The sequence below is a fragment of the Dasypus novemcinctus genome, chromosome 6 (assembly GCF_030445035.2).
Source record: "Dasypus novemcinctus isolate mDasNov1 chromosome 6, mDasNov1.1.hap2, whole genome shotgun sequence".
NCBI classification, from domain to species: Eukaryota; Metazoa; Chordata; class Mammalia; order Cingulata; family Dasypodidae; genus Dasypus; species Dasypus novemcinctus.
In genome coordinates, this window is record NC_080678.1 from 25,164,434 (window position 1) to 25,190,708 (window position 26,275).

Consider the following 26,275-nt stretch of genomic DNA (forward strand, 5'->3'; position numbering starts at 1 on the left):
TAAATGCCCCCCCACCCCGGCGTGGCACCCCCAACCCTTACAAGAAACTCCCAAGCCCCAACTGCAATCCAGGCCTTCATTTCCCCAAGCCCATATCTTGGCCCTATCCTCCTAGCCTCTCCAAATCTTTCTTAATCAAGCATTTATTCTACCTCCTCTGGCTTCTTTTCTGTGCCTTCCTCCCCAGATACCAGCATGCTTTGCCCAAATAATCGGTCGTCCCATGCCCAGTGTAAATCTGGACTTTTTTCTTGTCTATTAAATTCTTTTAATCAACTCTCCTACTCCAACTCCCTTTTTTTTTAAACCCACAAGTTAAGTAGTACACTATGCAATGTGTATATTTTCCCTTCAGCTCAGTGGAACATCATATAAATTAAAGAGCAGTCTCTCGTATCAGGTTTCTTAGTATTCTGGGAAATCTACACAATATAGGCAATGCAGTCTTAAAAAAAAAAAAAACAGGAGAAAGGGGAAAATATGCAAACACCTAGAGCAACTTTGCTTCTGAAAAAAGGCGTTTGTACAGAGCCCCCACTGAATTTCCAACCCTGAAAGTGCTCTTTATAACTGTATATAACAATAGCCTAGAGGAAAAGTGCAAGTCAGCAGCAAAGGAAGGGGTGTCTGTCTCAATAAGCTCAGATTGTCGGGGTGGGGTTCATTCAGGGAAGGGGGAGAGCAGCACTTGCGATGGGCTGCCCACCCCCCATCACATTGCTTGTAATTAGTGAGAGAAACTTGAGCCACTGCCAGTGTCTGCGGACCTTGAATATTATAAGGCCAACGTGGCGTCAAATATCTTAACATTCATAAGTGTTATGGGCTGTAAATAAAGCCTGTGGATTTATGACCCAGTGGCGCTTGCCAGCAAAGGACGGGGCACATTTCTTTCAGCAGACCTGTCGAGGTGCAAGTTTGCCTTTGGTTGTAAAATTAACCATTTCCTTCACAAATGTGCTCAATTATAAGTCACAGTTTAAGATTTACTTACACATTTGCCCATATTCCCTCCCAGAAGAAACTCAGGAGCCCATGTCACACACCCCTTCAAAAAATACAAGCCTCAAAAATTTGATTCGCCCCTCCTTTACAAAACTTAGGAAATGTGTCACCTCAAAACAGTTATAAATGTGGTTAAAGATATTATCTAATTCCACTTACCAAGACTAAAAAGCTTACATCTACTTCCCTGGAAAGTGCTTATTTATTTGGCAACTCCGCGGTTTGAAGGGGGGGGGTGGAAACAGTAAATCACTCCTAGCCTGAAAGTCTCTTCCCTTCCCCCAATATAATGTCATCTACTTCCTGTGCAGGGGAGAGCATTTGCTAAATCCAGGTTGTCTCATACTTAACTGCCAATAAACCAACTTCCACATAACTTCCAGACAGCTGGGGAAAAGGTCCTCAGAGCTTTAGTCATGGTCCAGAAACACCCGTCCATACAAAAATTTGCAGCTGTCCTTTCTCTACAGTGCATTTTTAATGTGATTCAGGAGCCCCTGTTGAGAAACATCTGACAAAATGTAAAATCCTCTCAGATACCTTCTAGTTTACCCCACTGTGCGTGTGTAAGAGAAGTTGCACCAGGGTTTCTCAACCGAGAAATCTATGCTCTCTTTGCCTGGACACAGGCACCTCATGGGATGTCGGGTGCATTCAAAACCTGGAAAGCCTTCTACTGTAAGCTGAAAAGCAAAGCCTCTGGTGCAATTATTAAAATGCTAGTTATCTAAAGCAAATATATATATTAATATATATATATATTTTTTTTAAATATATATATATTTTTAGTAGTATGCAGAACTGCTGTTACCCTGCGCTGCTAGCATAGAACAACATTCTTGTACTGCAAGCCCCGGAAACCTTCCTGTAACTTTTTCACAGCTTGCTAAGAAACAGAAAGCTGACCAACTTCCAGCAGGGACTCAAAACGGAATCCCTATCAGTAAAATTAAAAATCAAGGTGGAAAAACTCCCAACAAAACGGCAGTGGTTTCCCTCGGAATCTTTTCTCCATCAGAGATAGGGGGCATCAATCAAAGCTGCTTGCCTAAAGCAGTCAAAAGTTTCCAAAAACACTTCTTCCAGATAAGCACTTCAGACTCCCGACCACCTAATTGTTTGTTTCTGGGCTTCAGAAAGCTTTAATAGCAACAAACTGCTAAGTGCAGGCATATCCAATTTATAATCATTAAAATATGACTTATTGAGTAAAGATTGAGCCCATATTCCATACTGCACGCATTAAACCCCAACCTACAAAGATTAGCAAGGAATTAATACTGTTGCATTGAGATTGAAATCTAACACACTCCCCATAAATATTTCTGAAGGAGATGAAAAACAATTAGCATAAATACCAAAGAAGGGCAAGAACACCTGTTCTTTTTCAGGGCGATAAGCATTTTATTGTTCTCTATTTAAAATGTAATGACCTGTGTAATTACAGTAATATTACATTGTTATGTATGGGCTTGGAATGTCACACTTTGAAAAGTGTTGTCAAAACAATCAGGGATGAACGTGGGGGGTGGGAGAACAACAGCGAAGGACCACCATTAACCCTTCACACTCCAAGGTCTAAATCTTTTGTCATATAAAGGATTATATTGTTTGAGTCAGGACAAAACATCCATTTTTCACAAGCCAGAAAAAGAAGTTGCCCGGCTAAACAAAACCCCCTAATAAAAGGCCCCTCTAGGTTTCCTTTTAATGTTGAATTCCAAGTTCAAAAATGAACTCAAGATGCTGCTTATTTACTTGTTCATCCTACTAGCAAAGAGCTCAGTCGGAAAGCAAATAACTTTGGATAAAAGAAGATGCAAGACCTCTAACAATCAAATGCATAAAAAGAAATCCCAAACCTATCTGGAATTTCACCCATCATATTCCTATTTCTGATTTGGCAGGAGGGAAAAAGAAATTTAAAACTACTTCTTCCTATTAACTTTAATACGGTAACAGTATTCTTATCTTTAGTATACAAATGTTACCAAAATTCTAATACTTGCAGCTCTATCCCCTTCCCATCTCTAACTAGACCTCTTAATGCATTTTTGTTTTGGAATCCATCTTCTTAAAAGCCGTTCCTATTACTGTATCAAAGACTAAATTAATGTTATGCAGAAATCTTTGTCGTTTAAAATAAATAAAAGTATTACCATTGTGCTTTTATGGAGTCTTCAGCAATTAAAGCATTATTCGTGTGACAATGTATTATTCATCATAAGCTGATTTAATGATACGCCTTAATTCTTTACATTCTTAAACAGAAAAGGAGAAATCAAGGTTCCAAGAGTATGCTTTTTAAAGAAAGCAGCTGCTTACAGGTACACTCTTATGCGACAGAAAAAGAAGAAAAAAAAGCACACTACCAACAAGGAGGAAAGAGGAAATAAAGCATACAGCTAATTTGTCTTTTCACCTTGCCAGCAAAAACACAGTCTATAAAGCACTAAGAATTTCGGATGAGCATGGAAAGACTGCTATCTTGCCTATAGATTCCTTCCGCAGCTGTATCAAATCTGGAATTGCAAGCTGGCCCTCCGATCGAAGACGTCAGGAGTGACACACAAAACAGCAACTGCCCTCGTTACCGCTGCTTTAAATAAATTAATTTGGGAGCACCTAACCTAACCCAGGTAACAGACAGTAAGAAGGTAGGGGCAATGCAGACAAGGTATCTGTTGTTGTTTGACATGCAAATACTAAAACTGCCTACTGAGTTCAGAAATGTCTTCTCAGGCTCAATCTGATGTCACAGCAAAAGGCCACCCGCTATGTCCACAATTAAAATAACTAGACGCGGTCTATTCCTTGTAATGCCCACAATGGGGACCCATCGTTGGGGGCCTTCCTTTTCACACCAGGAAATCATTTATTGGCCTTGAACAATTTCCCTGTTTCCTAATTACCGCAAAACACAACTGCTCAAGTTTTAGGAATGGCAAGATTGCAAGTGGTTACAGACGAGGAGTTTTGAAAAGAGTCAAGAAAGCTAGCAAGCCCACCACCAAAGCTCAGTCTTCAGATGGCCCTTCAGATGGCTAAGTGGGTTTTAAAATAACACCAGGGAAGTTTCCATTGTAGGGGGAGAGGGGACGAAAAGAAGATATTCTCAGCGTTACTTTGGAATATTACTTGGTTGGGTTTATTAGTACACAATTCCTCCAATTCTAAGCCGACTGCTCCGGATTTAAGATTCCCACAAGCTCCTAAGAAAAATACAGAGTAACTGGACTGTGCTTCCCCTCCAGCTGCAACCCCACGGCCAGGCCCCTGCAGCCTGAAAGAGCTGGCCCTGCAGGAGGAGGTCGGGCTAAAATGCTCTCCCAGCTTCCCAGGCATGCAAAAGTCGGAGCACAGGGGAGGGGGAGTGGATAATTATTTCTCTTTCCTAGCTATAAAAAATGACCGGCCTAGCATGCCCTCGCCAATCCGCCAGGACCCAAAAAACAAGTCAAACCTGATAGTTAATATTTTAATGCTTAAAAACACTTGTAGATCTGATCGACTCCCGACCGGCAAGCCCTTGGCCATTAGCACCGATTCCACGGCTGCTGAACAGTGGGTGCATTATTTCAAATCGCTATCTCGAGTTACCGAAAAAGAAAAAAACAAAAGTAGCGTATGTAAATAAGGGGCCGGGGGACCGAACTAAAGAGAGTGCAAAATGACAATCCCGGGAAACCTGGCACAAACGCGACTGGCGTCTAGGAGCTGTAATCCAGGCTTTTTGGAGGAGCTTGGGATGGGGGATGGGAAGTGGGGTTCAGGGGGAGGGCAGGGGGCATAGGCCGATGGAAGGGCAGAGGGGGGTGGGTACAGAATGAGCCTTATTAACAAACGTCTGGGGTGAGCCCGGGACCCAAGCAGAAGAAAGCCAACAGAGCCTGACACCCTGTGCCGCGCTGGGTCCCCAAAGTTGGGAGGCTGGCGATCAGCAGGCCACTCCCTGGACGCAGCAGAAGCGCCCCTGGCTTCCCGCAGCCCATGGGGCCGCACACCCGGTCCTCTGGCCCCGCAGAGCCCACTCAGGGCCTTCTGGAAACTAAGCAAGCACAAACTCCGCTCTACACCCCCAAGGCACCAAAATTCACTGGGTACACGTTGACTCGTCTCAGAGGGGGCCACCCCGGCTACACACAAACTAAGAACCCCAGCCACAGGGGCCTCCCACCCGGACCAGCCCGCCGCCCGGCACGGCCCGGGAGAGCCCTCCGCCAGCGCGCCAGGCTGCCGAGCCCGCCACGGCGCCCTGGGCGCTCGCGGCCCTGCGGTGGTGCCAAAAGAAAGGAAGCCCAGGGTCCCCAAGTTTGCGTGGGACCAGTCTGGGAAGTGTGACCCTCGAGGGAAAGGGGGCTGAGGGCCAGTGATCGCACCTAGAAGGCTACATAAATAACGGCTAGAAAGAGAAAAGCCGGGCTCTTCTCCAGAAGAGCTCCGCGCGCTCGCTGGCTCCGCAGTCCAACGCCTGGAGGAAAAGCCACTGCCTACCCCGCGCCGCGGGCGCAGTCCCGGCCCTCAGTCCCCGGCCGTGGCAGCCAACGGGTTAACCCGGGAAAGCCCAAGACGCCACAGAAGAGGGAAGAAAGAGAGGGAGAGAGAGGAAAGAAAGAGCCACTCAGTCCTCTTCCCAGGAGGAAGACACAAACACCACCAGCTAGGGAAGAGGGGGGAATCCGAGCGCCCCAAAAGTTCTGGATTCCGCGCCCCCTCTCCCCCCACCCCACAAAGCCCTGCTTCGGGACAGAGAGGTCTCCCCGACATCGCGAGGCGGCAAACTGAAAGCAAGAACATGGCGAAGTGCAAACAAATCCAGTCCACAAAAGGCAGAAAAGTTTGGAGAGTTTCGGGCAGCCTGGGCCACGAGCGGGGGAGGGGCGGGGGCGGGCGGGGGAGGGGGCAGGGCAGGGGCCGCATGCGGGGCCGCGCGGGCGGGCGGCGGGCGGGGGCCGGGCGCGGAGGCACTTACGGTTCGGGCGGTGGGCGAGAGCGATCCGTTGGGGAGGTAGGGGCTCGTCAGGTCGGGGATCATGATGAAGGGGTAGCCGGGATACGGTGGCCCCTTAAAGAGCCCTCCATCTTGCCTCTTGGCCGCTAACATGGCGGGGCGGCGAGGGGACAGCGGCGGCCGCGCCGAGCGGGAGAGAGCGAGGAGAAACTTTTTAGAAAGTGCCCCAAGTGGCCGGGGCGCCCCGGACAGGCCGCCGCACGGCCAGGCCGGAGGGGGCGCGGGGGCCGGAGCGCGCGGGGCGGCCGGCCCGGGGGGCAGCTCCGGGCGGCTCTGGGGCGCGCGGGGCGTACTCACCTTCTTCCAAACTTTCCCGGGATTTATCTCGGAAACTTTCGGAGCGAGGCGGAGGCCGTCTTTCCGCCTTCCCGGAGGGGTGGAGGTGGGGAGGGCGAGGGGCAAACGCCACGCAGCCGGGGGAGAAGGGGGGAAATAAAATAGCCAGCGGGGTGGGAGGGTTGGGGAGGGGGAGAGAAAAATAGGGTTACAAGTTTTTGCAATGGAGGCTCCGCACGCACACGCCGCCCGCCGCGGGCCTCGGGCGCCCCGCGCCGCCCCCCGAGCCCCGATTTCTCCCCTGGAGCAACCTCGGCCGAGCCCAGGAAATAGATCAAAAACCCCACCAGCCCGAGAGGCTTTTCCTACCTCGGAATCGGAGGAGCTGTTTTGATTCGTTTCTGATTCATTGACTAGAGACGACTTGACATCAGCTAAATCCCTCTCTGCCGAGGAGTTTTCGGAGCTCTTCTCCTCCTGCTCGCCCTCGTCTTTGAAGGAAATCAGTTCGTCGTTGGCGCCTAGGTCATCTCCTCCACCGCCGTTCAGCTGCGGCATTTTTTTTTTCACCCACCAGCAGCAATTTTGGAAGAAAAATGAAGGAGGACGAAAAACCAAAAAAAAAAAAAAAAAACACCCCAAAAAAGTTTTGCCCCCCCCCCCGAAAAAATATTGCAAGAAAAAGACGAGTCCAAGGTGAACTTTTTTTCTGCTTTGGGGTCTTTGGGGTCTCCTGGGGAGGGGAAAAGAGGGAGGAGGGGAGGGGAAGGGGGGGAGATCTTCTGCACGCGTGAGTTTGGGTTTCTTTTTTCTCTCGTTCCCAAGGATCCGATCAATGTGCAAAAAAATAATAAATAAAAAAGGGGGGTAAAAAAACACACCAACAACAACAAGAAGTCAGATATAAAGAGCAAAGGGGGGGGGAAGCCGAAGATACAGGAGGAGCTCGTGCCGCTCGGATTTGAGTGAGTTGAAGTTAGACTGAGAGCTTTTCAGTTCAAAGGCGGCGCTGATTGACAGATAGAAAAAGGGGGATCGAAATCCGGAGGAACGGAGTAGTCTGGGAGCGGAGATTATTGACAGGGCGAGAGGAACACACTCGCCTTAATGAGATGCCTGGAGGCGGGGCCGTCCCGGTGACGTGTGCATAAATAAACAGCCGGGGTGGGCGGGGCGGGGGCGGCTAACAATGATCCTTTCGGGCGCCGGGAGAGGAGGGAGAGGAGGCGAGGGGCGGAGAGGGAGGGGGAAGAGAGATGGAGGGAGGGGTGTGCAGGGGGCGAGGCCTGTGCTGAGTGTGTGCGAGGCCCGCAGTCTGAGCGAGGGTGAAGGGACTCGCTCCGGGAGGGGGGCGGTTTCAGAAAGACAATGCGGAGTAGGAGAGGAGGGGAAAGGGGTGGCGACCGAGTCGGGAATCCGAGCCCGGGAAGGCGGAAGAAAAGCCCACTTGGGGGGCGGGAATGGAGAGAGGCCCAGAAAAAGTGCACTTTAGAAACATTAGAAATAAGTCTAAGTAAGGGGGAAAGGAGGAGAGGGTTGGGGGGGGGGAGAGTGCTTAGTGGTTAATCCATCAGTGAAATTAGCCACCCTCGGGCAGGATGTGACAGAAGTGGTCAAAAAGAAAGATCAACTAACTCTCCACTTTCAGAGAGCGTGGGGAAGTGGAGGGGCTGGGCCGAGGTCCTGGTCCTCCCCAGTGAAAGAAACTATTAACCCACGAGGTGTCCCCTCCCCCTTTTTGTTTATTAATAGTGAAGCATTTTGTTAAATGTTAAGTCCGACTAGAATAAATATGCCAAGGATGACTTTTTATCCAAAAAATAAATAAAAATCAAATACTGTAGTGGCGATTAAGGCTATTGAAAATATCCTTAAGGAAAAATGCAAGATTGTTTTCAATGTAAAGGGGTGTTTGTATGTTTAACTGACACTGGAGGTGGTAGGAAATGAGCTGGGATTCAAAGTCCTTTCTGACTTTAAAGGTGAAAAGTTGGGGAGTTACACTGCCAGGGAAAATAAAACTGAAAGTTCCCCAACCCTGTGATCAGTGGAACTGGGGTCTTTCGTTAAGGGGGTCTGAAATGAAATCCCCAAGGACTGACCAAATAATCAAGATGTAGATGGTTCTGGCAGGAAATTGCTAAGCAAGCAGATGCTTCCAGACCTGAGGGATGAGATGGAAAACCTGGGGTTTGAGGTCGGTATTTCTTGTTTTTCAGACACTCACCCCAGGAGTAGATTGATTTGCTACAAAATGGGGAACAGAATTACGTTAAAAGAGGAAAGATCTGGATCCCAAAAGACAGTGTTTCTGGATGCTGGAGCCAGAGCAGTCATTTTCTTGTAAATATCTGGTGAAAAGTCGACTGGAAACTACATGAAAAGGGGACAACAAGAACCAGAAAACCAAAATCAATAAGAATTAGCAAATTGTCTATTAGGAGCAGTATTGATAGGGAGTCCTTGATGTACTAAATTATCCCTCCCTTCCCTAAAAGAACTCACCTGTTCATCAGCTCGCCCATCAGTGCCTAAGGTTTCCAAAGGAAAGTATATTTACCATGCAATTTTTAGAGAGTTTGGGGTTTCAACAAAACTGTTCTATAAGCGAAAGTCTCAGAAAGAAGACTACTGAAAATAATGATACAGAGATTGACAAGGCCAACGAATTCCCCTGCACTGAAAAAAACTCACAGCCACATTTGCACACTAAAGAGTAAGATGCAGGCAAAATAAAAATGGTGTATGTTGGGGGGGGCAGTTTACAGAGGAGAATCACTGTAACTCCCAACTTTAATCAGAAAATCAGAAGTAGAAAGAGAAGGAGCCTGAAAAGAAGTAAAACAAATGTGTACATTTAATCAGACAGGATAGCATAGGATACAAAGCACAAGGCTAATTAGTCTCAGCAGGTAGGACTAACCTTCAGACTTCATAAATAAATAAGGCAGGCGCAGTGTCTAAGAGGGAGTATGGAGACAGGATTATTTCAAGACACCAAGTGAAAACATGAAGAACGAAATACTTCACTATTAAATCCATGTACAAATGGACTTAACACTTTCCTTTTTCTAGGTCTTTTGACTTCGTTTCTCTTAGATTTACACTTCCAGCGAAATGACAGTAGCTTTCCATGTTTGCTCATTGTCACCTGTGTACTTGGTATGCCTGAATCTGTCTATATAGAGTGTAGACTTTCCTAGGCCCCATTTTAAGGGCTTATTAAACTAGAACACAGTTATAGTAACTCCATTTTATGGCCATTTCTTTGTCCTGTGCAGTGGTGAGTTTTGTTTTTATTTTTTTATCTAAACTTTATCTGGAATTGGATAATAAAGACTTCTGTGTCCTTTAGGGGACTACCTCGAAAATAAGAGCTCATGAACAAACTGAACTGAAACTTTCAAGAGTGTACTTATTGGTTTTAATGCCCTGGCCTGCATTTTTATCATATGTTAAATACGAAGACCTTTCTTCTGATGATTAATAACCTCATGCATTTTGGCACATCCTTGTTTTTCTCATTCAAAGGAAACTCTTTTGAATCTTTCCTTCTCTAAATGTCTGCTTTACTTAAGTAGTTAAAAGTTATTCCGTGGTAGCACATGTGCCACATTTAATTTCATAGCTTCAGTGTCATAAAAAGAGTAGGGGAGACCAGTAAGGTCTCAGAGGGTTAGTAACCCATGAATCTCTGGAAGTAATACTGAATGTGGTAGGGTGGGGGGCGGGGGTAGAACTGCAGTTGGCAAGAAGTAAAGTAAAACAATACTCAGGAAAAAAGTCAGGCTAGCCCACAATGTTGACATGTCATTTATAGATTTGGTGCGAAATTTTCAACAACAGGTGGCTTGTGTCCAGATGTTGAAGCAAGTTCTCTCTCTAAATACTGATGAGCCCTGATTTATAGACCCCAGAGTTCTGCGAAAATAGCAGAAATCCTAAAATCACTGGTCTGGAGGAAACCAGACCAGCTCTGGGACTTCGGCCTGAGCCAAGGGATTTTGTCACTGTGGTCTATGCATGTTGAGGGGCAGAGGGGGTGCAGAATGAGGAAGAAACTGTGACCTACTCCCTTGGAGCCTATTTCTGGGGCCAGCCCAGCTCCTAAAGTGCAAGTAGACTCGCCTCCCCTTTCTTCATCCTTTCCTCTCCAATCCACTGCCCTTCTCCTTCATTCACTTCCTTCTTCTTTCCTCCCCTTTAGCCTTCTCTCTCTCTTTTTTTTTTATTTATTTCTCCCCCACCCCCCAGTTGTCTGCTCTCTGTATCCATTTGCTGTGTTTTCTTCTGTGTCCGCTTATATTCTTGTCAGCAGCACCCGGAATCTGTGTCTCGTTTTGTTGCGTCATCTTGCTGCATCAGCTCTCCGTGTGTGGGGCGCCCACTCCTGGGCAGGCTGCACTTTTTTTTCTCACTGGGCAGCTCTCCTTATCGGGTGCACTCCTTGCATGTGGGGCTCCCCTACATGGGGGACACCCCTGCGTGGCACGGCACTCCTTGCACGCATCAGGAGTGTGCATGAGCCGGCTCACCACACGGGTCAAGGAGGCCCTGGGTTTGAACCGCGGACCTCCCGTGTGGTAGGTGGACGCCCTATCCGTTAGGCCAAATCTGCTTCCCAGCCTTCCTTCTCTTAAACCCTTCTCTGTGGACATGTGTTGCTTTTACTTCCACATTCAACTGTGGACTTTTCAGGCATTGGTGCCCCGTGGGGCAGTTATGGCAGCATGTTAGGTGCCCACTGAAATGGTCGTGCCTGTTGGGGGCTGTGGAAGTCAGCCGGCCGTCAGCCAGCTTTCCTGTGGGCCCTTCGACCTGTCTTACCTGGCAAGTGAGGCTGTCGGTCTGAATATTTTGTTGGGCCCTTTTTAACATTCAGAGAGTCCACAGTTCTGTAGTTGTACCCCACACTCCAATTATGCGAAAAGGCTCACCAACAAAAGGAACCAATTTCATTGGAAGGTTGTCTTTGGAATTTAGGAAAAACAAAGATAGTCTGCTCACGTTTGCCAGCAGTAAGGAATACATGTTGACAACCACACTCAGCTCCCAAGATTGCTCGGCAGGGTTCTACTCCATCAAGCTTGAGGGTGAGAGGTACATGTGCGCATGACTGTGTATGTGTTCCTGTGCAATTTTTCTTGAAAGACAATGACTTCAAGATGGATGATCTGTTACCCACTGTTTTGGACTTATCTAAGCAGCGAATGTGCTGACTGAGAGAAGACCAAAAAAAAAAAAAGAAGAATCTGGAAACATAAGGAAGCTATAAAATGGACATGTGTAGGAGCCAAACTCCAAACTCCTGATTCCACTGTGAGATCTTCTGTTTGCTTTTTATTCTATGTGGGTGATGGTTCCTTATTCGGACCTTGAGGAAAGGAACTCCCTTAGACAACACGGGAACATTGAAAATGGGACACACAAGAGTTTTCAGTTAGGCAGCAGGAAGGGGTAGGTAAAAAGGGCCCCATTTCACAGGCATCCTTTTTTTTCCCCTCGAGCATTCTGTCAAGGGACTTGGGAAGACATGCGCCCTCCTCTTGAAACCCTGAGGTACCCTGTTCTGTTCTGGCATTTTTCTGAAGTACCTGGCTTGATCCCCTTGCTGCAGCTAATAACAGGTCTGGGTAATAAAGTGACAATAATGCCTGATGATCCAAGGGTTAATGGGAAGAAGTTTGCATTTGTACAGGGTTTTAACACCTGCCTTCATAAGCTGATCACTACTGCTATTAGGCTCCTGTGACAGGAGCAGCTTTCCAAAAGACTTCAGTCCTCCGTAAATACACCTTTCTTATTGACAAGATGTCTTTTAACCCTAATAGTAACGGAAGAAGGCCAATAAATGAAACATTTACTGCATAACTTGACTTATTTTGGGGTGGTGTACGATTCCTTTCTAGCTGTCTCTAGAAGATGTTTTCAGCCTAATTTGCTCCCTAGAAATTTCGCTTGCTACAGTTATACGTCTATGACGTTTTATTGCCTGAAGCCAAGTCTGCATAAGAACTTTCTTAAGATATACTTATCCTAATGCCAGGCTACAGGAACTGGGCTGTTTTATGCTGAATTATTTGAGCTACCCTGATATACAGGGCAGAGACTTCATTGCCATAGGGTAGGTCTAAATGTTTCTGAGAAGGGGAAAAAAGTCAAGGAAGAGGTGGAAAAAAGTTTCATCTAGGTTGATTTGAAGAAGTCTTTAGAATTAATAATTGGGTATGTGTTTAACATATTAAAAAAGATAGCTTCAGTGCCCAGCCTTTATTACAGAGCATCCTTGCATGCTCAAACCCATTTTTTTTCCTCCCCAACTCCCCCCGCCCAGTTGTCTGTTCTCTGTGTCCATTTGCTGCGTGTTCTTTTTTCTTTGTCTGCTTCTGTTGTTGTCAGCAGCACAGGAATCTGTGTTTCTCTTTGTTGCATCATCTCGTTGTGTCAGCTCTCTGTGTGGGCAGCACCATTCCTGGGCAGGCTGCACTTTCTTTCACGCTGGGTGGCTCTCCTTACGGGGCGCACTCCTTGTGTGTGGGGCTCCCCTACGCAGGGGACACCCCTGAGTGGCAGGGCACTCCTTGCGCACATCAGCACTGCATGTTGGCCAGCTGCACACAGGTCAAGGAGGCCCAGGGTTTGAACCGCAGACCTCCCATGTGGTAGACAGACACCCTACCCATTGGGCCAAGTCTGCTTCCCTCAAACCCTTTCTATGTTCTGAAGTTGGCATGGATAACAAAGCACTCTCCTCCAAAGCACGGGCACTTTAAATTGAAGCAACGACCATGTCAGCCAGCATTGAGCAATCTCACAAGGTGGTTTATGTCTGCTCCAGGGACAGAGCAGGTGAAATTTCAGGAGATGACAATGGTATTGTTTCCCTTGTAATTTATCTAGGTGTGGGCTGACACACCTGCTTCTGGCCAAAAGATCATGGGGTGGTGGAGGATCCAAGGAAATTCTTGGATCGAAAGTGTAAAGATTTTGGGCTCGGCCCCCCCTGGAATCCGCAGTGGCTTTGAGCCCCAGTCTCTGAAGGAAGAACTAAATCTATGTTGATCAAATCACTCCAGACTGGGTTAGAATCCATTCCCCTTCCACCTCCCTTGCAAAACTCCCAGCTGTTTCTGTACATTCCAGTGATATTAATGGGTTATGTTTCCTAATGAGACATTCTCCTGGACAGGGAAAGGGAAAAAGGTTAAAAGACTGAGTTCTGAGTCCAGAGTGAGTGTGGCTCGCAGTATAGACAACAGCCTGGAGCACAGGATTCAGCTACAACAGGAGGCTTTGGGTTGACTGTCATTTTGAGCAAACTCAGTTTCTTGGTAGCCTGAGGGCACACTGTAAATACCTAGAGCAGGAAGGAAAGCATTAATCATTATCTCTTAAAGGTTCCAGGATGCTGAGAGTGAGGGTATAATGACCCCCAAGCCCCATGAGAAACGTAGGTGCCTATCCCAGGGGACCCCCACCTATTGAGAGGGTCGTTCTCTGCGCCTGTGTACCCAGACACAGATCTTCCAAGCTTTCTAAAGGGGGCCAAGGTTCCCGAGGGTCTGCTCGCAGTGCCGGACCGACCTCCCTCCTGGAGAAGCCCAGTTCTTGGATGGAGAAGAACCACGGAGGCCTCCCGAGGCCCACCCTCCCTCCCTTTCCTTCCGGACCAGTGTTCTTCAGGGACTGGAGGCCCGTGGGTAATGCTGGGTGTCCCTGTGCCTGGGAGACGTTCCGGACCCTGCCCGGCCTGCCACCCCCACCTTCACGCCCCTCCAATGGCAAAAGTGATGACTAACCGCAAGCCAGATTTCTTATGGAGGGATCTGGTACTGATGCGATTCAGCCATTTCTTCTCTGAAAGAACCTCACAGCACAGCCCTCTGTACAAGATGCGTCTTTCTTTCTTCCTTCCTTCCTCCCCCTCCTGCCTTCTTTCCTTCTTTTTAAAGTGTTATTTTGGTAACATATATACAACATGAAATATCCCATTGTAACCCCTTTCAAGTGCACAGTTAAGTGGTATTAATTACATTCAAAGTGTTGTGCGACCAGCGCCGTTATCCATTGCTGAAATTTTTACACCATCCCAAACAGAAACTCTGTACTCATTAGGCATTAACTCTCCTTCCCCACTCCCACCCTGATAATCTGTTATCTACTTTCTAGCTCTATGAATCTGCATATTCTAGTTATTTCATATGTGAGATTGTACATACTTGTCCTTTTGTGTCTGGCTTATTTCATTGAACATGGTGTCTTCAAGGTAAATCCAATTTGTAGCATGTATCAAGATTTCATTCCTTTTTACAACTGAATAATATTCCATTGTATGTATATACCACATTTTGTTTAGCCATTCCTCCATTAATGGAGACTTGGGTGGCTTCCACATTTTGGCTCTTTTGATTAATGCTGCTATGAACATTGGTGTACAAATATCTGTTGGAGTCTTTGATTTCAATTTTTTGGGGTATACCTAGAAGTAGGATTGCCAGGTCATGTGGTAATTCTATACTTAACTTTCTAAGAACCACCAGACTTTTCCATAGCAATTGTACCATTTTACATTCCCACCAACAATGCATGAGGTTTTTGTTGCTCCGCATCCTCACTCTATGAGTCAGAGTCCCCCAGGAAAACAGAACTAACAGGATGTATATATATATGTAAATATTATGAGATTTATTATAGGAAATGACTCACACAACCATGGGGCTCGGCAAGTCCGAATTCCATAGGGCAGTTTGCAAGCTGGGAACTCTGGTGAAAGTTTCTATGAATTCCCCAGGAAAAGCTGGCTGGCTGAAGTAGAGATAGAAATTCTTCCTTCTGACTGCTGAAAGAATCAGTTCTCCGTTTTAGGCCTTCATCTGATTAGATGAGACTTCTTTCATTGCTGAAGGCAATCTCCTTTGTTGATTGTAGTTGTAATCAGTCAGAGATGCAATCAATTTACAATGACTTAAAGCCACAAAATTAGCCTCACAGTGACAAGCAGACCAGTGCTTGCTTGACCAAACAGGTGGACACCATATCCCAGCTAAATTGACACATGAACTTAACCATCATACTCACAAACACTTGTTAATTTCCTTTTTTAAAAAATCAGAGTCATTCTAGTGAGTACAGAAGTGTTATTTCCTTGTGGTTTTGATTTACACTTCCCTAATAACTGAAGACATTGAGCATCTTTTCATGTGCTTATTGGCCATTTGAAGGTTTTCATTGGAGAAATGTCATCAAGTCCTTTGAAGAGGCATCTTTCTAATGTGATCTTCCTGATTGTTCATGTTATATTATTGCAGTTACCTAATAGCATGTACTGTAGACTTATTTTTTTTTTAAAGTATAATTGTGTGTTAAAAATATTTGGAAGGATGTGCTCCAAAATGTCAAATGGTCTTTTTTCTAGAATTTGGGGTAAATTTTACTTTCATTTTTATACTTTTCTGTACTTTCTGATTTTATTTTATTTTTTATAACTGGGCTTGTCTTATATGTATAATCAGAAAGGAATATAGGGAAGTGGACTTGGCCCAATAGATAGGGCGTCCACTTACCACATAGGAGGTCTGCAGTTCAAACCCCAGGCCTCCTTGACCGGTGTGGAGCTGGCCCATGTGCAGTGCTGATGCACGCAAGGAGTGCCCTGCCACACAGTGGTGTCCCCCACATAGGGGAGCCCCACGCGCAAGGAGTGCACCCCGTAAGGAGAGCTGCCCAGCACAAAAGTGCAGCCTCCCCAAGAATGGTGCCGCACACACCGAGAGCTGACACAACAAGATGATGCAACAAAAGAAACACAGATTCCAGTGCCGCTGTTAAGGATTGAAGTGGACACAGAAGAACACACAGTGAATGGACACACAGAGCAAACAACTGGGGGTGGGGGTGGGGGGGAGGGAAGAGAAGGGGAGAGAAATAATAAAAAATAAATCTTTAAAAAAAAAAAAAGAAAGGAATATAATGCTCTATTTTGAGAAATAAATGCTTCGACTTCTCTTTCTCATAGCCATACCTACCTGCTCAGGTTGGGGATATTTCAAGGCAGCTGTTGCTTCCTTTGTGTGTGTGTGTGTGTGTGTATGTGTATGTGTGTGTGTATATATATTAACCCTCTCTGCATGTATTTGTGTATGTATGTGTGTATGTGTATATGTATGTATATATATATATACCCTCTGTAGTATATATAATAACCCTCTGTAATATTTACTCTCATACTTAAATTTCAAAGCATATGGATGACAAGGGATTCAACTGCACTCCCTTAATTAAAAAATAAAAATAAAAATGAACACTCCCACCTCCCAAATGTGCTTGGAGACCTGCTTGCTGGTTTCACAGCCACAGCAACCTTGGTCCTGTAAGATTATCCTTGAACAAAGACCTTTCTCATAGGTCATCTGAGTTGTGGCTCAACACCTGGTGAGGTAGAGAGGGCAAATATATTTATCCCCATTTTACAGGTAAGGAAACTGAGGCTTGAAGAGAACTATTTAGACCAGAGTCTCATAGCTGGTAAGTGGCCAGGCCAGGACTAGAATTTGTTTCCCGACTCGAAACCCATGCCTTTCATTTTTTTCTTTTTGCTCTTTGTTCCTGGGTCAACTAGGCAACAGAACCACCCTCACGGTTTCTTCTGTGACGTGCTGGGAATGTAAAGAGGATCTTGACAGAAAAATAAATAGTTGACTTTAAAGCAAAGTTCACACCCAGCCCTCAGCCCGATTGCAAAGTAGATAACAGTGTTCATGGCCCATCTTTTCCCCACCCCATTCCGGCTTATGTTGCTTCTGGGATGTACAGAGCTTTCTCCCACAATTTATCCTCACCCTTCACCAACCCCATCCCACCACAATGCCCTATACTCTATACCAGTGTTTCTCAACCTCAGCACTACTGGCATTTTGTATTGAATAATTCTTTGTTTGGGGGCTGTCCTCTGCCTTGTAGGAGAGGACAGCCCCCTGGTCTCTACACCAGACGCCAATGGCACACGTCGTCGTCTACACCCCCCCCCCCTCCGCACCATCCTGAAAATAGAAAATGTCTCCACAAAGTGCCATATGTCTCCTGGGGTGCATAATTGCCCCCAGTCGAGTACCACTAATGTATACCAAGCCCCCTATCTGGAAGAAATATGATCAACTCATGCACGTTAGTAGGTTGGTTCTCTAAGTGGTTTCCCTCCACCCCAACCCCTGCTTCTTTCTCCCTGCTAACCAGACTGCTGGTTACTTTGCCAGGTTGCTGTGACAAATACCTCACAACAGGTTGTCTTAATAATAGGGATTTAGGGAGTGGATGTGGCTCAAGCATTTGGGTGCCTGTTTCCCACATGGAAGTTCCTTGGTTCAGTTCCTGGTGCCTCCTAAAAGAAGATGAGCAGATACAGAGAACACACAACGAACAGAGAGAGAGAGCAGACGTGCAAACAATGAGAGGAGGGAATAAATAAATAAATCTTTAAAAAGTAATAATAATAGGGATTTAATTGTTCAAGGCTTGGAAGGGCAGAGGTCCAAAATCAAGGTATCAGCAAGGCTATGCTTTCCCCCCGAAGTCTGTAATGTTCTGGTGCTGGCTACTGGCCATTCTTGGGGTTCCTTGGCTTATATCTCTCCCTCTGTCACATGCGATCTCTCTCCTTATGTCCGCACTTCCAGTTTCTGTTAACTTCCAGCTTCTCCCCCTGGCCTTCTGTGACTTCTGGCTTCTGGTTTCTTCTCTTTATTAGACCTGCAGTACTATGGGTGAAGAACCATCCTGATTCAGTTGGCCTCACCTTAACTAAAAAAAAATAAGTAGTAATCTTCAAAAGGTCCTGTTTACAAATGGTTTCACACACACAGGAACATAAATTAAGATTAAGAACACAACTTCTTGGTGCTCTGTCGTGGTCCCTAGGGGAGCAGCGACAGTCTCCCAGGTACAGTGGTGGGGACCGGGAGGGAGTGAGGGTTCAACAGTGAGCCCCAGATGCTAATGACTATGCTTGTGAGCTGATAAACCCAAAATAAGAACAAGGCCTAGAGCAACTTTGTGCCTGGGAATTTCCTTCTGTCAGCCTTCATGTTACTCAAATGTGGCCAGTCTCGAAGCCAAACTCAGCATGTAAATGCAATGCCTTCCCCCCAGCGCGGGACATGACACCCGGGGATGAGCCTCCCTGGCAACGAGGGACCACTATCAACTACCAACTGATGATGCAACTGGAAAATGACCTTATACGGAAGGTTCAATGCGGATCAGCAGAATATCCATATCTACATAAAATACCATGACTTTAAAATGCTGTTTGACCTAAAGTAAGGGGGAAATGGAAAGGAGAAATGAGTTTATTGGCTACGAGTTTCTAAAAAAGAGTCTGGAGGCTGGCAGAAGGTTTGCCCTCATGCACAACTGAGCAGAGTCAGAGAGACAGATAAAGCAGATACAACCCCCAGATATTGGTTCCTTTGAGGGCTAAAGAGACCCATGGGAGTTATGGTCATGGCCGATGGGGTTAACTACCAGGGCAGATGGCCCCTCTTTGGAAATGGTGTTTATGTGTGATGAATCTGGACTCAGATGGGATCTCCCTTCATAAGACTTTCATGCTAATGTGCTGGAGGTGCAGTTAATGTTGGGGTTTAAGATATATTTAGGGGATTTGAATCTCTGGACTGACAATGTGATAGCCAGATCCTGAGCCTCAACAGACTCCAGCACCTACAATCTGATTTATTGGACTTACCACACTCAGCTAAGATGGAGTTGAAGAAGGACAACCACCACACCATGGAGCCTAGAGTGATTACAACTGAAAATGGGAGGATTGCATCCAGCATCCAGGTGGAATCTGACCCTCCTCTTGACATAGAGGTGCAATGGACACAACCAATCCAATGTCCACATAGAAGAGGTGGCATTGGATTGGGAAAAGTGGACATAATGGACAAAGGGTGTGGGGAAAGGCAGGAAGAGATGAGAGGTGGAGGCGTCTTCGGGACGTGGAGCTGCCCTGGATGGTGCTTCAGAGGTAATCACCGGACGTTGTAAATCCTCACAGGGCCCACTTGATGGAATAGAGGAGAGTATGGGCCATGATGTGAACCAATGTATATGAGGTGCAGAGGTGCCCAGAGATGTACTTACCGAGTCCAGTGGATGTGTCATGATGATGGGAACGAGTGTTGTTGGGGGGGGTGGGGGGGTGGGGGGGTGGGGTTGAATGGGACCTCACATATATATTTTTAATGTAATATTATTACAAAGTCAATAAAAAATAAAAAAATTATAAAAAAAAAAAAAAAAAAAAGAACACAACTTCTGAGGGTACATAGTTCAATCTACCATGTAGGGGCTGTATCACAATTGCCTGTGCCACCCCACTTAATGTTGAGAACCAATGCCCTGCTCCTGCTAAAGAGAGAGGCAAGGATGGAAGAAAGCAAGAGAGGAATTCCAGTTCAGGGATGCGGACCAGTCAAGGCTACTAATGCCACTCTTGGCTGGATCATCTTCTTTAGACCAAGAACTCTTCTTATCCTTCCATTTTTAAGGGGAGAATGTCAGCAATCCCTTTGAGAATCTGAAACTACATTTAGGTTCTCTCCCCAGGAAAATGTACTCGTGCTTAAATTTTGCAAATAAACTCTAGACTTTATAATTAAAATTTCTTGCACTACATAATCATAGGTAAAGTCTTATGTGTGTTGAGTCTTTAATAATTTGAAAAGCCCATTCCCACAGGTAGGCGGTAGAATGCAGAGGTGAACCACATGGACTCCAGAATGATGGGTTTGAACCTGTCAGTGCGCCACTGACCAGCTGGGTTGCCTTGAAGAAGGTGTTTCACCTCCCTACACTTCCACTTCCTCTTGTTGAAAATGAAGTTAATAGATGTAGCTCTTGTAAAATTATTACCATTTTACAGATGAGAAAAATTGAGAGTTGGAAAAACTTGACCCAATTCATACAAGTCAGAGAGGACTGGGGTGCAAATCCAGGACTCCTGACTCTCCAATATTGCTCTCCTGCTCTATTAATTTTTTTTTTTATTTTACACACATTTAGTCAAGTGAAAACATCTTAAACATACCTCAATGAATTGTTATAAATGGACACACCCATGTAACTACCATCCAAATCAAGATAATAGGATATTTCCAACACCCCAGAAGCAATCTTAGTGTCTCCTACAAATTAATATTCCCCCAAAGGTGAGTTGCCAGATTTTGCAAATAAAAATATTGTATGGATCATACTTAAACTAAAAAATGATTCATTGTTTATCTGAAATGCAAATTTAACTGGGTGTCTTATACTTTATATGGCAATCCTACCCCGAAAAGTAACCACTATTCTGACTTTTATGACTCTCAATTAGTCTTGCCTGTTCTTGTGCAGCATATAAATGGAATCATCCAGTACATACTCTAGGTTCTGGCTTCTTTTGCTTAACCCGTATGTAAGTTTCAGCCATGCAGCAGTTCTTTTTCATTTCTCTATACTGTTCCAGTGTATACAATGGACATAAGTTTATTTATTCATCCTGCTATAGGTAAACATTTAGATTGGTTTTAGCCAAGACAAATGGCTGCTATGAATATTCTTCTATGTGTCTTTTGGTGAATATATGCATTTCTATTGGAGATATATATATTCATACACACACACACCTAAGAATAAAACTCCTGGGAATTAGCATATACCTATATTCAACTTTAATAGATACTGTCAGGTTCTCCAAAGTTTTTTATTTTTTTAATGACATTATTCTTTTTTTAATTTTATTTATTCCCCCCTGCCCCTTGTCAGCTCTCTGTGTCCATTCACTGTCTGTTCTTCTGCGTCTGCTTGTATTCTCATTAAGCAGCTCCGGGAACCAATCCTGGGACCTTCCGGAGTGAAGAGAGGCGATGATCATTCTCTTGCTCCACCTCAGCTCCCTGTTCTGCTACATCTCTTATTGTCTCTCCTCTGTGTCTCTTGTTGCATCATCTTGCTGCGCCAGCTCTCTGTGTCAGCTGGCACTCCTGCGTGGGGCGGCATTCCCACATGGAGCAGTACTCCTGTGTGTACTGGCCTCCGCATGGGCCATCTCACCATGCAGGCCAGCTTGCCTTCACCAGGAGGCCCTGGGCATCAAACCCTGGACCTCCTATTTGGTAAATGGGAGCCCAACTTCTTGAGCCACATCCGTTTCCCTCTCCAAAGTTTTTTAAACCTGTTTATACAAGAATGTGCAGAGAGATCCAGTTAATCTGCTTCATATTGTCAGTTTTCCTTCTTTTTGGGTAACTGTACAGTGGTATATAGAGGAATATATAGTAGTGTTAATGTACATTTCCCTGATGACTAATAATGTTGGGCATCTTTTCATATGCTTATTGGCTATTTGGATATCTTCTTTAGTGAATGCCTGTTCAAGTCTTTTGCCCATTTTAAAAATAAGTTGTCTGCCTTTTTCCATATTCTGGATGTGAGTCCTTTGCCAGACATAGATTTTGCAAATATCTTTTGCCTCTCTGTGGCTTTGTTTTTCACTCTTATAATTGGTTTATTTTGATGAACAGAAATTTAATTTGTTTAACCTTTATGGTTGTTGTTTTTTGTTTGTGTCTTGCTTAAGAAATCTTTGCTTCCCCAAGGGCATAAAGATATCTTTTATGTTACCTTCTAAAAGCATCTTTGGGGGAGCAGATGTAGCTCAAGAGGTTGCACACCTGCTTCCATGTACAAGGTCCTGGGTTCAATCCCCAGTACCTCCTAAAAAAGAAAAAAAGCATTTTTGTTTATCTTTCATATTTATGGGTCTTTCTGGACTTTTGTTTTATCTTTCACATTGATAGCAGTCTGGACTAATTTTTTGTTCATGGTGTATATCTATCTACTAATTTTTAAATTATCTTCCAGCTTCACAATTCTACAAAATCTGTGTTCCTATTCATTAATACACTAATATTGTAATGAGATAGTTCCATTCAACACAAGAAAGATTATTAAGCATCTTCTCAAGAACCAAGACATTGTGCTGGATGCTAAGAATTTAAAACTTGAACTTCGTATGGTCATCACTTTCGTGGTTCTCCCAGTTTAGTGTCTTGCTCCATGTGGTCTTTCCAGATACCAGATGGCTCCTGGCATCATCCTCATGTTCCCTTTAGGAACATGGTCCACCTCAGATTTTCTTCTAAGGCTGGGGTTTGGTGCCTGAACTCCAGGGGCTGGGCAGGGAAATGGAGAGTACTCCCACAATTGTCACTCCTCTAGGGCAGCTCTGATCAATGGGAGAGGCTGGAATTTGGATTCCTTATGAGTTGCAGATCCCGGACCCAATTAAGAGCCTACATTCCAGCCAAGTCAGTGGTGGAAAAGACGTATTGCCCAATCTCATGGAGTCACGGGAAAGTCCCTGGGGCAGCTAAAAGATAGGTAACAGGACAAGACATAAACTGCAGATGACTTTTATGGAACTTGATGGTAGCTCTTCCTTTCAATCATCAATCACATAACTAACACCCGGCTACCAGTCCTTAGACTAGAGAAGGCAATATGGATCAGTAAAGGGATAGCAACTCAGCTTTAATTTCCAGAGTCTGTCCATTGGGGACTTTCAGTCTGGTCCAGACCTAGACCCTTCAACAAGCCCCATCCATCACTCTGGTACCTTGGGCTCTTGAAGAGTCTCCCTCTCTGTCCCTTGTAATCACCCAGATCCCCTTTCCTGACTCCTGATCCCTCCTCTCGGTCCAGACAGGCTTTTGTTCTTGATATGTGAAAATCTTAGTTTCCAGGTGGGTCTAGGACCCTGTTTCAGAATTAGGGCTCTTCATCTGGTCTTCTTGTCCCTTATGCCTCTCAAAGGAAAGGACTGTCCCCCAGCATTTGCCCAGGTTGCTGTTGCCACAGCCAGATCCATCACAACTTCCACAAGAGATGAGTTCTAGACACTGGGGGAGAAAGGAACTTACTCCTTAATTTTGCCGATGTGATCACCCTCCAGTTCTCTGTACCAGCCACTTTCCAATCGGTCCTGCAAAGAATCTGTGGTGCTCACTCAACTCCTCCCTACCCAGGATCCAAGATCCCCTTTGGCTTCTCCAGGGGTACTGCCCCTGAGTGGCAAACAGCCCTTTCCTAAATAGATGTGAAACTCCAGGGGTACCAGAGACACAGAATTAAAATGCAAATGTATTTGAAAGTCTAATGAGAGGCTGAGAGAGATTTCTATGAGTACACTTTAAACATGGAAACATACCAAGAATCTCTGGCAGCATTGGTGTTTTCTATTTGGGGGGTGGGGCAGGCAGGAAATGGGCTACAATGGCCAGATTAGGAGCAGAGAAAGGACCTTTACTGGATCTTGTGAGGAGAGCAGCTGAGGGGTGCAAACCAAAAAGGGTGTTCTTGGAGCAAACAAGAGCAGCCGGGAGGAAGACCACGGGCAAGCGTTCCAGGAATGACTGGCCACCAACGGGTTAGGGAAATAGTCAAATCCCTGCTACAGACCACATACAGCTTTTAAAAGGCAGCAGCTCCTACAGATAGGGGAAGCCAGCTGAGGCGACTACCATCTCACACCAGTGCCAGCAGCTCTCACTGGGAACTTCAAGGAAAGGCCAGACCCTTCAGAGGTAAAGGACCCAAGAGGGCCAACCGCCTGTGATCCTGACTCATAGAAGTTGCTGGAACCCATAGAAGATTCTCTTCACACCTGAGCCAAAGGGGCACTCGCAACTCCAGGCTCTTCTTTTTTAAACTTTATTTTGTACATTTAATAATTGCAAATATAAGCAATTAAACATTAAAAAGAAAACATAGTTAGCAAAAACATACATGTCTCATTTAAATATACTGGATACACACATATATATGTATTTTTTAATCATTCAGTATGTTACACAAGATATTTGGTACAGTATTTGTCCTGTTGTGTCTGCTTGTTTTCCTCAACGTAATGTCCTTCAGGTTCATCCATTCCAGGCTCTTCTTATTCTGCCCTACTTAATTTCCACACGATGGAGGGCTCGGTGGAGTCAAGCTTCCTTTCCTTGGAAGCAGCTGGGTGTGACCTTTATTAAAGAAATGTTTCCTGTTCTGAGGTTTGGGTTGTGGCTGTTAGGAGGCAAACAAAGGCTTGAGGTTGGCTGAGTGCACACCCTGTCATCCCCTTGAGGAAGCATGCTACTTGCCTTTTGTAAACCCAGGCAGTCCATCCCACTGAAGAGAGGGCGGAAACAGGTGAGCACCATTTTTGAGACACAGCTTTGCCCACAGAATGAGCCTCTGCCCACAGGTGACCCTAAACTCTTCCCAGGGCTTCCAAACCTGGGCATAACTCAGGAGGTCTGTGAACTTTGAGAAAAAACATTGCACCTTTATTTTTACTAAACTTGAACCGAAAATTAGCATTTCCTTCTATCATAAATATGGGCAACAAACTTCAGTTGTGTTAGCACAGATATTTTCAGGTCACATTAGAATGGATATGGATACCTCGAAACACCATTGACACTCATCATCAATTCTAAGTTATAGTAGTTATTAGACTTGCCTTAATGAAAAAGCAGTTAGATAATTATATTGCACGTTTGGCTTTTTTAAACATTTTGATAGCTATATTTCAATATAATTTGACTCCTTGGTAATCCTAAACTTTTAAAAATGTATTTATTTATTTTTTAAGATTTATTTATTTATTTACTTTCCTCTCCTCCCCCGGTTGTCTGTTCTCTGTGTCTATTTGCTGCGTCTTGTTTCTTTGTCCGCTTCTGTTGTCATCAGCAGCACAGGAAGTGTGGGCGGCGCCATTCCTGGGCAGGCTGCACTTTCTTTCGCCCTGGGCGGCTCTCCTTACGGGGCGCACGGTGCGTGGGGCTCCCCTACGTGGGGGACACCCCTGCGTGGCAGGGCACTCTTTGCCCACATCAGCACTGCACATGGGCCAGTTGCACATGGGTCAAGGAGGCCCGGGGTTTGAACCGCGGACCTCCCATGTGGTAGACAGACGGCCCTAACCACTCGGCCAAGTCCGTTTCCCTGTGTTTATTTTTGATAGACTAAATGTATTGGAAAAGTTGTACGTTTATAGAAAAATTGTGCAGAAAGCATAGAGTTCCCATATACTCCAACCCACCACACTACCACATAACGCAGTTTTCCCTATTACTAACTTTTTGTATTAGTGTGGCACATTTGTTACAATAGATAAATCAATATTATTATAATTATGTTATTAACAAAAGTCCCGAGGTGAGAGTTCACTCTTTGTATTGTACAGTTCTTTGGGCTTTTAAAAAAAATTATTGTGGTAACATCTGTACAACATAAAATTTCCCACTTTAACCTCTGTCAAATACATAATTCAGTGGCGTTAATTACATTCACAATGTTGTACTTCCATCACCACCATCTAAGTTATTTTTCATTTTAACATCCTTATTGAGGTATGACATAAAATAAACCGCATATATTGAAAGTATACAAATTGATCAGTTTTGACCTGAGTGTGCACCTGTGAAATCATCACACAACCAAGATAGTGAACATACTCATCACTCCCAAATTTCTTCACCGCCCTTTGTAATCTCATCTTCCTGTCCCTCAGACACTGATCCCTAGGAAACCACTCAATTGATTTCTGTCACCCTAATCTATTTTGCATTTTCTAGAAATTTATATAAATGGAATTATATACTATGTACTCTTTTTTTAAATCTGGCTTCTTTCCATGGGCATAATAATGAGATTCATCCATATCACTGTATTGATAGTTTGTTCCTTTTTTTCTGAGTAGTATTATATCATGTGGATAAACCACAATTTTTTAATCCATTCACCTATTTGGGTTGTTTCCACTTTGGGGTTATTGCAAATAAAACTGCATTGAACATTAGTATACAAGTCTTTGTGTGGATATATGCTTTCATTTTTCTTAGGTAAACACTAGCCATTCTTTGGGCATGGAATGGCTAGATCAAATCATAAGTA

At 45.0% G+C, this 26,275-nt stretch overlaps 1 protein-coding gene across 37 annotated transcripts in view; it reads right to left on the minus strand.

Moving 5' to 3' along the window:
- Nucleotides 1-7,373, minus strand: part of TCF7L2 (transcription factor 7 like 2) — a 190,788-nt gene extending 183,415 nt beyond the window's left edge. For 14 of the 37 annotated variants that reach the window (XM_058298414.2, XM_058298415.2, XM_058298412.2 and 11 more), the window contains exons 1-3: nt 6,662-7,360; nt 6,314-6,380; nt 5,978-6,102 (exon numbers count right to left, since the gene is read on the minus strand). In XM_058298414.2, the coding sequence (XP_058154397.1) occupies nt 5,978-6,102; nt 6,314-6,380; nt 6,662-6,850 (381 nt within the window). In that variant the 5' untranslated portion in view covers nt 6,851-7,360. Of the gene's footprint in view, nt 1-5,977; nt 6,103-6,313; nt 6,381-6,661 lie in introns of all 37 variants that reach the window. The other 23 variants (XM_058298379.2, XM_058298383.2, XM_058298384.2 and 20 more) reach the window with 11 other exon arrangements.
- Between the last annotated feature and the right edge of the window lie 18,902 nt (nt 7,374-26,275).